Genomic DNA, 15,536 nt, shown 5'->3' on the forward strand with positions numbered 1-15,536 from the left:
CAGCAGTGATAACAGGCATCGTCTCTCCTTTCAACAGCCGACCTCGATAACTCACAAAGGAATAATACACAGGCTTGTCTTCGGGTCTTCAGTTTGTTCTGATGAACGAAGGAAATAAAAGAAAGAGAATCTGGCTGGGCCGACTATTGTTGCAGTCCTGCAATTGACAGCTTGCAAGAAAGTATTTCCGCCAGTTAAGAGCGAAGTCACGGAAGCCGGTTCCTTAAAAGGTTTAGTGACATCTGCGTCTTAGACGTCATAATCGGCTTTCCAAATGGGATGAGCGGACAATCTTCTGCTCCTGCAAGATGGGCGCAGAGTACAATACTGTCCTGCTTTCAGTGCCTCCGAGGTTATTCTTCTGCCCCTTGCAAACGCTGTGCTTTTCATTACGGTTACGGTATGTTGTGTCGACAAAGTCTAGGTTGGTCCACAGTCACCAGGTTGACAGTGACTAGGTCGGCACCTGAAAATAATCGACATTGCCAGGTCGACACAAGCTTAAGGACAACACTCAAAAGGTCAACACACATTTTTTACATTTTTTTGGGTGTCTATGTCGACCTGTGTCGTCATGAACACCGTATAAGTGTACCGCGTCCCCTGGCTTGCTGCACTCTGCACACTATTATATTCTCACTTTATGCCCACACAAAAAAAATGCGAAAAACTCATGTTAGCCATGTACATGTTGATCTTAAGCTTGTGTTGACCTTCTGTCCTATGGTATGTGTCCACCATTTCCAGGTGTCGACCTAGTCACTGTCAAGCATTAGTGATGGACCTAGACATTGTCGACCCAGGGACCGCATACCTTTCAGTATTGACCAACTGCATTTTAACCACAGAGCAGCGCAACTACATTGTGACCCTATACATTATTAATGAACGTAACAAAAGGTGCCCACTATGAATGGACTTGCTCTTCACGTGGTAAGGACCGCACGCCTAGAACATCAAAATTGATGTCATAAGACTAAATAACGATATCAGAAAGCCAGATTGTACAGAGGATGGGTAAAAGGCGGCTGTAGGGCTTGGGTGCCGGATGTCTGCCCGACATGGGGATCACAACGGTCAGTATTCTGACTGACGGTGCTCTGAACCTACCCTTCCTGCAGCCTAACCCTAACCTCCTGCAGCCTAACCCTAACCTGCCCTTCCTGCAGCCTAACCCTAACCTACCCTTCCTGCAGCCTAACCTACTCTTCCTGCAGCCTAACCCTAACCTCCTGCAGCCTAACCCTAACCTACCCTTCCTGCAGCCTAACCCTAACCTACCCTTCCTGCAGCCTAACCTACTCTTCCTGCAGCCTAACCCTAACCTCCTGCAGCCTAACCCTAACCTACCCTTGCTGCAGCCTAACCTAACCTACCCTTCCTGCAGCCTAACCCTAACCTTCCCCTCCTCACAGCCTAACCCTAACCTCCCCTCCTGCAGCCTAACCCTAACCTACTCTTCCTGCAGCCTAACCCTAACCTACCCTTCCTGCAGCCTAACCCTTACCTCCTGCAGCCTAACCCTAACCTACCCTTCCTGCAGCCTAACCCTAACCTGCCCTTCCTGCAGCCTAACCCTAACCTTCAATCCCGCAGCCTAACCCTAACCTTCCATCACGCAGCCTAACCCTAACCTACCCTTCCTGCAGTCTAACCCTAACCTGCCCTTCCTGCAGCCTAACCCTAACCTGCCCTTCCTGCAGCCTAACCCTAACCTTCCCCTCCTCACAGCCTAACCCTAACCTACCCTTCCTGCAGCCTAACTCTAACCTACCCATCCTGCAGCCTAACCCTAACCTACCCTTCCTGCAGCCTAACCCTAACCTACCCTTCCTGCAGCCTAACCCTAACCTACCCTTCCTGCAGCCTAACCTAACCTGCCCTTCCTGCAGCCTAACCCTAACCTGCCCTTCCTGCAGCCTAACCTACCCTTCCTGCAGCCTAACCCTAACCTACCCATCCTGCAGCCTAACCCTAACCTACCCTTCCTGCAGCCTAACCTAACCTGCCCTTCCTGCAGCCTAACCCTAACCTGCCCTTCCTGCAGCCTAACCCTAACCTGCCCTTCCTCCAGTCTAACCCTAACCTACCTGCAGTCTAACCCTAACCTACCCATCCTGCAGCCTAACCCTAACCTCCTGCAGCTTAACCCTAACCTACCTTCCTGCAGACTAACCCTAACCTACCTTCCTGCAGACTAACCCTAACCTACCTTCCTGCAAACTAACCCTAACCTACCTTCCTGCAGACTAACCCTAACTTACCCTTTCTGCAGACTAACCCTAACCTACCCTTCCTGCAGCCTAACCTAACCTGCCCATCCTGCAGCCTAACCCTAACCTACCCTTCCTGCAGCCTAACCCTAACCTACCCTTCCTGCAGTCTAACCTACCCTTCCTGCAGCTTAACCCTAACCTACCCTTCCTGCAGACTAACCCTAACCTCCTGCAGCCTAACCCTAACCTGCCCTTCCTGCAGCCTAACCCTAACCTACCCTTCCTGCAGCCTAACCCTAACCTACCCTTCCTGCAGCCTAACCCTAACCTACCCTTCCTGCAGACTAACCCTAACCTACCCTTCCTGCAGACTAACATTGACCTACCTTTCCTGCAGTCTAACCCTAACCTGCCCATCCTGCCTGGGCCAGTGCAAGTTTTTTTTGGCAAAACGTCAGCTTACTACTCCCACCACCCACACACCAATACCGACTTTCCAGCGCCTCAGGTGATAGTGTGCTGGTGGCGTCTTAGAAGTTGAAAAACTTGCTGTTTGCATTACGTGCAGCAAGGACGCCTCTCTCAGAGTCATCCTTAATCTTGTGGTAGTCAGACTCAGGGGCGCCGTGCGCCGTCCAGATTCTGGAGCCCATAGGTAGCTGCCTAATGGTAGATCCAGCACTGTTTTCTGCAGCCTAACTCTCACCCCACTGCCTAAAAGAGACTATATACTACTGTGTATTCCCCCCCCCCTTGTGTTTCAATTATAACTAATACACGACATGTTATTGCATATACCTTCACTGCATGCATTATCTCGCATATTAGTGATATTGAGTATAATTGGGTCTATTTACTAAGCCTTGGAGAGAGATAAAGTGGACAGAGATAAAGGATAAACGTATGCGCCCCTAACTGTCATTTTTTTTTTGCAAACCCAGTCGGTAATGCGGCAGCTAGGAGATTAACTGGTACTTTATCTCCAGTCAATCAGTGTTCCGGTCAGTCAGCTCTCAACTGTCATCTTTCAATAAAGAGCTGATTGGCTGTAGCTCCATATATCATACGCAATGTATTGTCCAGTGTGGCCAATCCCACTAGGCCATGCATTCAACAATGTAAGCAATTGTCTGCTGTATTCCATTTATGATTAGCCCTGGCCCTGCCCACATCTAGGGAAATGGCAGCAGATTCCTCCCTCTGCAGGTGTGAATAAGTTATATCAATAATGACATCTCAGCAAAAAAAAAAAAAATACAAAAATGTTCTCCATTCCTGGTAATAAATAATTTGTAGTTAATCTTCAACTACCTGGCCTAGTCTATTTACAATAACTATGGCAACACCACATACCGGAGATAACACAAGAGTGTGTGTGTGTGGGGGGGGGGGTATTGGTAAATAATGAGACACTTAAGCTGGGTACACACTATGGCCAAACCTGTCCTCAAGATCTACTGACAGTTCATGTTTTTCAGGCCACCTGTGCATCTGTAGTAGGAATGACTGCAGCAGGTTTGAAAGTGTGACAGTTAGTAATGACTATAGCTGTGCACCAGCTAGGGAGTCTGGGAAGTGTGACAGTTAGTAATGACTACAGCTGTGCACCAGCTAGGGAGTCTGGGAAGTGTGACAGTTAGTAATGACTACAGCTGTGCACCAGCTAGGGAGCCTGGGGAGTGTGACAGTTAGTTATGACTACAGCTGTGCACCAGCTAGGGAGCCTGGGGAGTGTGACAGTTAGTTATGACTACAGCTGTGCACCAGCTAGGGGATTTGTAAAACGTGGATCGTTGGTAGATATCAAGGATCGGTTTGGCCACCCCTGCACTATGATATATCACACGGGTTGGATATTCTGAATGTACATGAAGCTCAGCAATAGTTTTGCAAGTCGTTCATCCCCTGTGATCTGCGCACCACCCCGGTGGTACGCCCGCAGTAAGAGCATCTTCAGAAATGGATGGGTGGAAGGGAGGGGAGCGTGCTACAAAGGCCATTCCGCCGCCTTCCCTATTTCATTTGGAACAAAGTTAATAAGAACTTTACCCAATTATGCCCATCAATTTGCTAACACAGGACCCGAAATAAAACAAAAATACACTTCGAGCCCGTGATCAATGAGCACGGCAACACTCTGTGACATAAAATGCACGCTGCATGCATTAGATGACACACATACTGCCGTACGCTGTTGCTCAGAAACCGTGGACAGACCCCATTAAGAAAATGTAGCATAGGCAAGCAGTGTCAATAGGGACAGTGTACTCGATGCAAATATAACAGATGAACACAGTAATCGTGTAACAAAGCATTCTTCCTGCTGAACGGCTGACTAACACGACAGAAAAAAAAAAAGTCATCTGCACATTATGCAAATGAGACCGGCGTATAGAAAGGTTCCTCGAATGCATTCACAATGTAAAGAGCAGCTATTTGTACACAGGGATCGGCAATGCAACACTGACAGCATAGACTAGGCATTCTGGGAAACCGAATCCTATTTGTTTTCAGGATCACACATGGAACTGGTCTGACACCCAGATTCAACAGACTGCTATAGAACACGCAGAGGAGTACTGGACCGCTTTATAATGGGTAGGCTTTGTCCGTGTGAAAGCTTTCGTCTTTTGCATCGGCCATTGTGGTGGCCTTGGGACAAAACAAAAATCACTAATGAATGCACTGGATTCCCAACGTTCCCAAAAAAAAAAAAGGGTTCCGTCTACAATAGAACGTAATTATCCCACTATTTCCTGCAGGTATAGGCCATTAGTCAAACTTTCCCCTGAATGTTATCGTTTGTATAGGCCTAGAGCAACTATCACCTTAAGAAAATGAGTATTTTTTAATTTTTTTTTTTATAAATATTTTAATAAACAATGACCAGCAATGGAAAAAAATAAAGCAAGATGCAAATCAGGTTAGTTGCAGGGTGAAAATTCACAATCATCAAGTCTTACATGCAGTCACTAGGGAAGCCAAGTACGATTACTCAATCACGGAAGACAAGCCGCCCTCAATAGATTAAAAAAACAGTCAAATCAAGCTTGCCGCCCATAACACTGTACGTAAAATATCACTACTCCCTTACAGGTTTAAATACATAAAACAGACTTTGCCACCACGTGCGCCAAACATTGCCCAGCCACAGAAGGGTTAATGCATTACGTCCCTTGAATAGTAGGTTGTAGTGTAACTTACATTTTTCAGCCGCCAAAGGGAAAAAGTTCCAGGCGTGCATTCTAAGCACCTAACGCCACTAGAGGCTATTTCCTTCGGAAGAAACTTCAAAACCTCGGGTAATCTTTTACAGCTCAAAAAATAAAAAGAAAGAGAGAGATCCGGTGGATGTCCAAGTGGCCCCCAAGCAGATATCACCGTCCCTAAGTGTTTTCTTGTGACAAAAGACCAAAAACAAAAAGCAAAAATAAAAATATATATTTATATCCTGCTTTGTAACAGCAACACGTTCCCCCCGGATCCTACCGTAGGCTCATCTTAAATCACTGCGGGACGTGAAGATCCGGTGCGCGGATGAACCATATCCATCGTAGGTCAGTAAAAAATCTTGAAGGGAAAAAAAAAAAATCAAAAAGAAAAAAAAAATTAAAAAAGGATCGAAAATTCTGTAGGAAAATTTAGCATTGGAGAAAGAATTCAGGAAATGTCGCTGCCGTTTACTCTGCCGGCATCAGCTGCTGCAGTCCTGGGGTATTATAGATTTTTTTGCTGATCCTAGCAGTATTTTTCATCTCGCCCAGAACAGATTTTATTTCCGCTCTTGGAAAGTTCTTAAAAATCCCATCGCCGCACAAGCCTTTTTTTTTTTTTTTGCCGGGATTATGATCTCAACTCAATGTGGTTGTACTGCCAAGGGGTGGGGGGGTAGGGGAGGGGAGGGGGGAGAGAAGGAGACAGAGAAAGCCAGTTCCCTTTTCTGCCTGCAAAAAATCTGCCTGCTCGCCTCCCAAACCAACATGTGTCAGGGGCAGCAGAAAAAAATAAACTTAACCCCTCCGCTACTGGACAGAAGGCATCAAAGCGGTTGACAGCTGCATCGACTTAGCTGTAAAGCTCCGCCAGAGAGAAAGGGGTTAAAGCCCGCCCAGACTGATTACAATCACAGCAATTAAACAACAAAACAAGTTCAAAAACTGCACAATATAAAGATGTTTTTTTTTTTTTTTAAACAAAAATGACAAGCGTTACCTGCAATCGATGCTAAGATCGCAATCAAAGGCAAGTTTTACGGGCTCCGAAACACAGGCAGAAATACCAGCGAACAGTTAAAATTTAAATCTAATCCATTTGAACCAGCGTGAACAATAATAAGAATAAGAAACAGACTAAGGCATTTCTTTCATGCTAAAAGTGCAAAAAAAACAACATAAAATAAAGATTAAAAAAAATGATAGAGGGGACAGTGGTTTCCCAGCCGCCGCTGTGCGATTGCATGGCATAATTCTCCATCAGCTTAGTTGGGATATATATAAATATTTTATTCTGCAGGGGGAAAATGCTCTCTCTCGCTTACTGACTCTCGCTCATACACACAAAGCCAGAAAGGAATCAAGTCAGGGAGAGCAGGGCGGGGGGGATGGGATGTGCATTTGGAAAAGCTAATAATACTTACAGCTACATCACACACAATGCAAAAATAAAATGTATATATAGATATATAAAATAGTAACAACAACAACAACAAAAAATCAAATGAAAAATAAATAAAAAATGTATATATTAGTTTTAATGTTTAAATAGCATTACCTAGAGGCAAACCCTTGTTTAGCAAGTGAGAACTTCCCATTGAGGTGTGTGTCCGGCCTCTCTAAAAATGAGTGAGATATGGAAAATTAATCCCAAGCATATGGCCGCCAATTTTTCCCAGAAGTAAGAGAGACACACAGGCGCAATGCACACATGCAGGGGGAAACACACACACACACATATACACAGTGCAAATGCGACTGTCTGAGCAAGTGGGAGAGGCAGGCAAGGAGGGGAGGAGAGAGCTCTCCTGCCATAAGCACATTTTTAGGTTTCTCAGCAGGAATGCTAAGCGAAAGCAGCGTGGGAGGGAGGAAAAAAAAAAGAGAAAGAAAACAAAACAAAAAATACATATTAAAAATATATAATAAAGATGAAACAAACACAAAAAATAATGTTTATAAAAGCAACGTTACGGATAATGTTGACCGTTAACTAGCTTTAATTTAGAAAAGATCTACAATTCAAATCATGACACTGTTTACATCTTGCCATAGGTGTGAGTCGCGCAGTGTAAATACACGGGTCATGCCGCGTGTATGCCTTCCCGCACAACATTACTTCCTGGATTTTTAACCCTTTACTAGAGAGAAAATAAAGGATATTCCGAAGTTTCGCAGCAGTTGGGTCAAATGCTGCAATCCGTGGACAAAAAGTTTCACATTTTGTAAAATAAACCTTTTTTAAAGTAGTTTCAGGCAGAATCAAGCACGCATAATAGTGACATTTATTATCATTTTGTTATATAGCGCTTTATATTTGGGAACAGTAATAAAACATACTGGGTAGTCACAGACAGCCAAAACAGTAGAAGGGCCCTGCTCGCAAGCTCACAATCTATAGGCAAGCTTACAGAAGTAGTTAAGACCCCACCATACACTAGTCCGATCTGGACACTTTTCACCCGATTCCGACAGATCGGCCGAGAAAAAGTTGCCATCCGATCCGATGTGTGGTCCCGTGTGATCAGACACGGCCCCCCTCCCAGCGGAAGAGAGCGGGGTTGCATGCGATATGTCACATGCAGAAGGACTGCACGCAATGTATCGCACGCGTTCCTGCCCGCCAGGGAAGGGCCTGGCCGGCTCAAGGGGGATCAGATGGCCATACACTGCTGCGATACATCGTAGCAGTGTATGGCCACCTTAACTATTGGATGTTTGTGGTAGGACGCTGTATAGCTTTTCCCCTTAACCCCCTAATGACCAGAAGGTGCAATCCAGGGGCCAATGTGCATTTCAATGGGTGCCGGATGATGTCCCACAGTTGGGATTCCAGCGGTCAGAATACCGGCATCGGAATCCCGACTGTTTTAATCCCGACAGTTGTGGCGGTACACGATCCCCATAGATAGAGAATCGAACCTGTGGCGAGCACAGCAAGCCCCCAAGGGACTTCTTTGCGCTTTCTTCCTGTCAGAGTACCGGAGGTCAGGATTCCGATGTCAGTATACTGACCATCGGAATCCCGACGGTCGGGCCAGCATGAAGAATAACAACCCACTTCCACCCCAGCAAGAGCAAGTCCTTTTAAAATCAAAAGTGAGAAAGAAAAAAAAGGTTGGGTGGCAACATGAAACAAAGAGTTCTCTTCCTTCTTTGCAAGATACGTTGGCTGGCGTGGTCAGCTGACTCCAATAATGCAGTACACTGTATGCAATAGGCATCTATCAAAAGGAACAATCAGGCCTAAATAATGTCCGTTGCCTATGAGGCCTAATTACGTCTCATGGGTGGGAAGCTGAAGCCATGATCTGAGCAACATGGGGACATCCCCCCCTCCAACGCTGACATAGTACGTACCACCCCCCTGCCAATCCTACCACATTAGGAGGTTAGAGACTAGAATATCTTGTGCAGGAAGTCAGTGACGATGAATAACTTCTTTCACTAGTAAAAGCACATTGTACTGTAGTTTCCTGTCCCAGGAGGCCTGCAGCTATTGCTTCCCCTAGTCCTTAAGACGACTCTTAATATCAGATCCCAAATGTTACCGGATTCTTATGACAAATCCCCAACTTCCAACTGACATTTTACGCTATTCGCTGCTTTATTTAGAGATGATGGATGGAGAGATTTCACAGAATGAAAAAAATATATATATAAAAAGATTTAAGCGGTTGCTAAAACAAATAAACGCAAAAGTTAAACAAAAAAAAGAGTGAAAGAAAATAAAAAAAAAGTTTAAAGTTGGTATAACCAGAAGATGAACGGCTTTCCCGGCGATGTTGCGGGAGCGTGCAGCAGCGTTCACCGCTCACCACTGGGCCATACACACTGGGCGGCTTTGAGCTGAAAGCCGCTCAAACCTGCTGTTTTGAGCGACTTTCAGTTCAAAAGGCGCCCAGTGTGTATGCGCCTTTACATAATGCGAACGAATATTATATCCGGGCCTTCTATCTTCACTTTAACCACCCCCACCACCGCCCACAATGCTTCCTGCTAGGATCTCCACCCCTTTAGCAAACAGAACAAAATTGTAGAATATTTCATTCAACTTTGAACTAGTCACACAGCAAATGCATTTTTACCCACAGGCGTATAGGTATCCGGTCCCTCGGTCATCAATGTCTAGATCGAACACTAATGGTCGGCAGGACCTAGGGTCGACACCTCTAAATGGTCGACCTATCCTAGGTCGGCATTGACATGGTCGAAACTGAAAAGGTTGACACAATTTTTTCATGTTTTTTTTTTGTAGGCCGACTTGGTTCATAATTTACCATCCAAGTGGGCATAGAATTAGATTATAATAGTGGCGAGTGTGACGAGCCATGCGAGGGGACACGGTACACTTATTTGGTGATTATATATGTCAGCATAGACACCCCAAAAAATGTGAAAAAACACGTCAACCATGTTGTGTCGACATTCTGTCAATATCGACCTAAGGTATGTCAACCATTTACAGGTGTTGACCTAGAGACTGTTGGCCATTCGTGGTCAACCTAGAAAATGTCGACCTGGACACCGTCGACATACTATAACATAACCGGCATATGGAAGCACGGATGGTGTAGCATTACTGCCTCACAGCACTGAGGTCATGGGTTCGATCCCCACCATGGCTCTAACTGTGCGGAGTTTGTATATTCTCCCCGTGCTTGCGTGGGTTTCCTCCAGGTACAATCCAAAATATACTGGTAGGCTAATTGGCTCCCTAATTAACCCTAGAATGTGTGCGTGTGCATGTGGTAGGGAATATAGATTGTAAGCTCCACTGGAGCAGGGAAATTTAGTGACTGTTCAAATATTCTGTGTACGGCACTGTGGAATATGTGTTCGCTATATAAATAACTGGTAATTAATAAATATTGCAGAAACTGATACTGCTGATACATCTGCCCACATAACGCCATCAACGTATAGCAGCTGAATGGCAGATTACAATCTCTGTGACGTCAGACTGTGGCCATGGATCATGTTTAAGCAGATCCTGCCGACTTGTCTATTGCCATCTACAGCACTGAGGCCTAGGTGGTCCCTGATGCTTATCCACATCTGTGTGTAATTTGTGCAAAATGCAAGCAATGCCCGAGGCGGAACACAGGGACAGCACAGGTGGGAGAGTGCGGCGGGCTGCGCTCCCTACCGTGACTGTCTCTAGTGGCTGAGAAATAGGACACACTGAGCTTCAGCGATGGACAGAAATCCCCCCCACCCCCACAGGTGCTCCACAGCTGTAAAATATACTTCATCAACAATATCATTCAGGGGTTAAAGAGCACATGTTTACTTAAATAAGAAATTAGCATTCTGCCTTCATTGTTGCAGTCCCGCCCCACCCTCCCACTCCCTGTCACTCTGTCAGCAGAGCGTTTAGACAGTGTGTACAGAACCTGCCCAACCAGCCCCCAACACCCCCCAAGTAGATCTACTGTAACAGGAATGTCAATGACTTCAGATGACAAAAAAATGACATGAAGACATCGGAGACGTAACAAGTGTGCGATCGGAATTCCTGCACCACGAATAGCGCCCGGATCTAGTTAACGCTGTGTAATCACAGGGACTTGTCAGTCCACCCTCCCCACCTACTCCCATTGATCAGCACTCTAGATCAGTAGAGGATTATTTCTCTGTAATCGCCAATCTCATAGATTCTCCCATTCGCTCCCGCTAATTCCTGTAACAGGGCAAGCCTGGCGCATTCACACTTGGTACGTCGGCCACATATTTCGTTAACCCCATCGGCAAGAATAGGGCTGGGTACAGACCAGAACGACCATGATCGTGCGACCATTTCCTTGAAATCGTACGATGGTCACAAGACCTGTTGGAGCACACAATCGGTACCCAGTCGAAGGGAGATTGACAAATCCTTACTGCAGCAGGTAAAATCTCCAAAGCTACCGAACGACCAGCGGGGACGAGCATTGGATCGGAATGGAATTGAAAACATGCCCAATTCTGTTTTTTTTTTTTTTTACATACAATTGGTCGAAATTGCCTCGAATTTTGGCGGAATTGAGCCCAAATCTGTTGTGTACCCAGCATCAGTGTCAGAAGAACATTCGCCGCATGTTACATTATTGCCATTTAAATGGACATGCCGTGAGGTGGGGAGAGGGGGGTATTAACATATTAACATTGACAACTAGCAGGTAAGGGAACCGGCAGGGTTCCAAGAAAAGCATCAATATCCAGATTGTCCACATGCTTGAAATTTCAACAGATAGTATGTCAACATGTTCAAAAATGTCGACACTGACACATACAATTATTGTAAGGCTACAGAGTTGGGGCGCAGTTCGGGTTAGGTTTATTTTGCAATAAAATAGAGTTGTTGACATTCTATTGAAATTCGCAATACGTGTCGGCAATATAGCGTCAACATATCACAAACAAACCACGCCCCTTCCAACACATCAGTAAACATTGCTAATATTATTAACATTTTCTTATATAGTGCAACATATTCCATTGCACTGTACAAATGTAAACAACAATGATAGAACAAAACTGGGTAATAACAGACAGACACAGAGGTAGGAAGGCCCTGCTCGCCAGCTTACAGTCTCCGCAAGGTACCGCATATTCTACCCACTGTGCCACCTGGCAGGAGAATGTGACTAAAGTCCCATGCACACAAGAAGATATCGTTTATGAACAATATGGTCAACGATTTCCCTTGAACACCCAGGCGAACAATACAGCACACACACACACTGAACGTTATTGTAAGTGACGACACCCAGCCTCCCACTGAACTTGCAGTTATCGACCGACGCACACACTAAGCCAGGCCTGATCAACCTGTGGCCCTCCAGCTGTTGTAAAACTACAAGTCCCTGCATGCCTTGCCACAGTTTTGCTATTAGAAAATGTTAAAACGGTGGCAATGCATGCTGGGAAGTGTAGTTTCACAACAGCTGAGAGACACAGGTTAACCAGGCCTGCACTAAGCGATAATACACCACAGAAGGGCCAAAATTACAGATATCATTGGAAATATCCTTTTGTGTGTATAGGGCTTAATAAGGGGCCTGTGAGGCCGCCAAGGACAAGACTTAACACCATAAAGTTTCACTTTGAAGATAGTTTAGTCTTCTGGAGAAGTGTCCTTATGTTCTCCAGGATAAAGGCTGCACCACACTGTAAAATACAAAGCCACAAATATTTCAGCTCTTTCTAATAAACTTCCAGCAGAAAGTGGTTATCAGCGTTAGGAGGTCCCTGGGGTCGTTAGCTGTGGTGCTCAGGCATCTGAAACAAGATTTGCATGGTAAGGAAAAAACGTCAAAAAACACACATTACTGCTATAAACCCCATAGCAGAAATAGGAATGTTCAGCGCAACACCAGCGGGATGCTGGACCCCTATACGGGCGACCTGTCTAAGGTGGACAGGGTTGGCAGGTCGACACAAGCATTTGGTCGACAATGGCTGGGCTGACAGGCAATATTTAAGGCATACTTGCCTACTTTTGAAAACTAGTTTCAGGGAAATTATAGTTAGTAATAGAATTTTGCAAAGCGCCCCATTTAGGGGGCGTGTCATGCTCCACCCAAAGAGCGTGTCTAGTTCCATATATGGAGAGATTGTGAAAAGAGATTGTGCACGTGGCACCTAGAAGCGTGGGTGTGTACTGCTACATCAGAGAATGATCTTGTAAAATGACTGATATCCAAATGTAGATGAGCCCCAAAGCAGATAGTAAGAGCTACTACACTTGGTAAAGTGATGGGAAATGGTGCTGATAATTCAATATAATTGTATCTATCTCTCATTCCATTTTTCCCCCAAAATGTAACAGTGTAATGTGGGCTAGGTGACATGAGGGAGATTGCTAGACTAATGAGGGAGAGAGGGAGATTGCTGCTATTTCAGGGAGTCTCCTGCAGAATGCAGGAGGGGAGGTAACTATGATTTAAGGCCTTACCATCCACTAGGGACAGGGCAGGGTCCAGTGATCAGTTCCCAGTACAATATTACACATACAGAGGTCAGGGCAGAGATTGATGCACAGCTCCCAGTACGCATAAAGATTACCGGTGCACAGCTCTCACTACAATATTACACATACAGAGGACAGGGACCGGTGCACAGCTCCCAGTACAATATTACACATACAGAGTACAGGGCGGGGACCGATGCAAAGCTCTCTATACAATATTACACATACAGAGGAGAGGGCGGGTCCGGCGCAAAGCTCCCAGTAAAATATTACACATACAGAGGACAGGGCGGGGACCGATGCAAAGCTCCCAATACAATATTACACATACAGAGGACAGGGCGGGGTCCGGTGCACAGCTCCCAGTACAATATTACACATACAGAGGACAGGGCGGGGACCGATGCACAGCTCCCAGTACAATATTACACATACAGAGGAGAGGGCGGGGTCCGGTGCACAGCTCCCAGTACAATATTACACATACAGAGGACATGGCGGGGACCGATGCACATCTTTCTATACAATATTACACATACAGAGGACAGGGCAAGGACCGATGCACAGCTCCAGTACAATATTACACATACAGAGGACAGGGCGGGGACCGGTGCACAGTGCACAGCTCCCAGTACAGCTCCCCACCAGTAGCTGTACAGAAGAGGAGGAAGGTGCACACTCTTATCTAAACAAACACCCATTACCGTGGTCCCAGTACTTGCTAGACTGTGAGCACATGTTGGAAACAAGGAAAATCACCTTGTACCAATGACCATATTAGGAAATGAAATTGGGTTAAAGTGCAAAGTAGATTCTAATAGATAATAATGTGCCCGCAACCGCTGCATGTCTACACTTTCAACCAGCAAGATATCGCTTGCTCAGGTCTTTCTATCCTTATCTGCAGACTTCACACTGATATAATATCACTGGGAATATCCTACTGCCACTTTTCACACACAGACGCATATGTCCTAAGCCTTGAAGAGTGATAAAGTGCAGAGAGATAAAGTACCAGCCAGCTCCTAACTACCACGCTACAGGCTGTGTTTGAAAAGTGACTGTTATGAGCTTGCCGGTTGGTACATTACCTCTCTCCGCTTTTCAAGGCTTAGTACATCTGTCCCATAGAATGATACTGCAGTAGCTTTAAAATGAAGTTGTCTGTTCCTCGTGCTCCCCAAACATAACGAGCGATAAGCTGTACTGGGGCAGAAACTAATGCTACCCACTCCCTCAATACCCCTCTTCTGCCACCTGCTGCGACATCTGCAAACTGCTTCCTGCCAGCCCAGACGTCACATAAGAAGACCTTACAGATATTGACCCTACCTCTGTAAGCAGTGCACCATCAGCACGTCACCGGCCACTCCAGGAGACGACACAGAATTGGCTCACGTGTGGCCTTCGTGGTCACAATAACTGCAGCACATTCAATCATTAACCAGTCTGACAGTACGGTGATGTTTTCACCTACGCTAGCTGGAATGGGCCTGGATCACAGTGTTAATCGTCACAGTTTGGGAATGGGAATTTGGTCTACAGCATGATGGTCGACATGTGAAATGGTCGACATGGGTCTAGGTCGACATGGGAAACGGTCAACATGCTTCTAGGTCGATAGGTCATTAGTTCGATAGGTCGTTAGTTCGACAGGTCATCAGTTCGACAGTCAAAAAGGTCGACATGGGGTTTTTCACTTTTTTTTAGCCGACAGGCAGTATTTCATGCCTTACCATCCACTAGGGCGTGGTGGGAGAATAAGATAGTGTACCCGATGCATAGCGAGCAATGCGGTGCACTTTAAACTGTGTCCATGTCGACTGTGTTGACATTTAGGTAAAAAAAAAGTGAAAAACCCCATGTCGGCCTTTTGACTGTCGAACTACACATTGTCAAACTAATGACCTGTCGAACGAATGACCTTTCGACCTATAACCATGTCGACCTTTTCCCATGTCGAGCTAATGGTGTTGACTTAATGACTGTCGACCATCATGCTGTAGACCCAATGATCCCAACCCATGGGAATATCACACCTTATTTCACACAATCATTTGTTGCTGCATATAGATCCAGATGTGGTCACCTACGCTGTGCGCTTCTAATGTAACCTTATACAGCATGGTAGACATTTCACACGGACTAATTGCA

The 15,536-nt window shown here is 45.7% G+C and overlaps 1 protein-coding gene across 9 annotated transcripts in view; it reads right to left on the minus strand.

The window, feature by feature from the left end:
- CTBP1 (C-terminal binding protein 1) overlaps positions 1–15,536 on the minus strand; it is a 392,310-nt gene that overhangs the window by 83,342 nt on the left and 293,432 nt on the right. Inside the window, exons 1-2 of one of the 9 annotated variants that reach the window (XM_083148433.1) lie at positions 6,987–7,138; positions 5,421–5,786 (exon numbers count right to left, since the gene is read on the minus strand). The exons of 4 other annotated variants lie outside the window; for them this stretch is intronic. In XM_083148433.1, coding sequence (XP_083004559.1) covers positions 5,421–5,460 — 40 coding nt within the window. In that variant the 5' untranslated portion in view covers positions 5,461–5,786; positions 6,987–7,138. Of the gene's footprint in view, positions 1–5,420; positions 6,399–6,428; positions 6,959–6,986; positions 7,174–14,473; positions 14,569–15,536 lie in introns of those variants that run through there. 4 more of the 9 variants (XM_083148770.1, XM_083148511.1, XM_083148684.1 and 1 more) reach the window with 4 other exon arrangements.

This window comes from Crinia signifera, chromosome 1, assembly GCF_055691185.1.
Source record: "Crinia signifera chromosome 1, ASM5569118v1, whole genome shotgun sequence".
NCBI classification, from domain to species: Eukaryota; Metazoa; Chordata; class Amphibia; order Anura; family Myobatrachidae; genus Crinia; species Crinia signifera.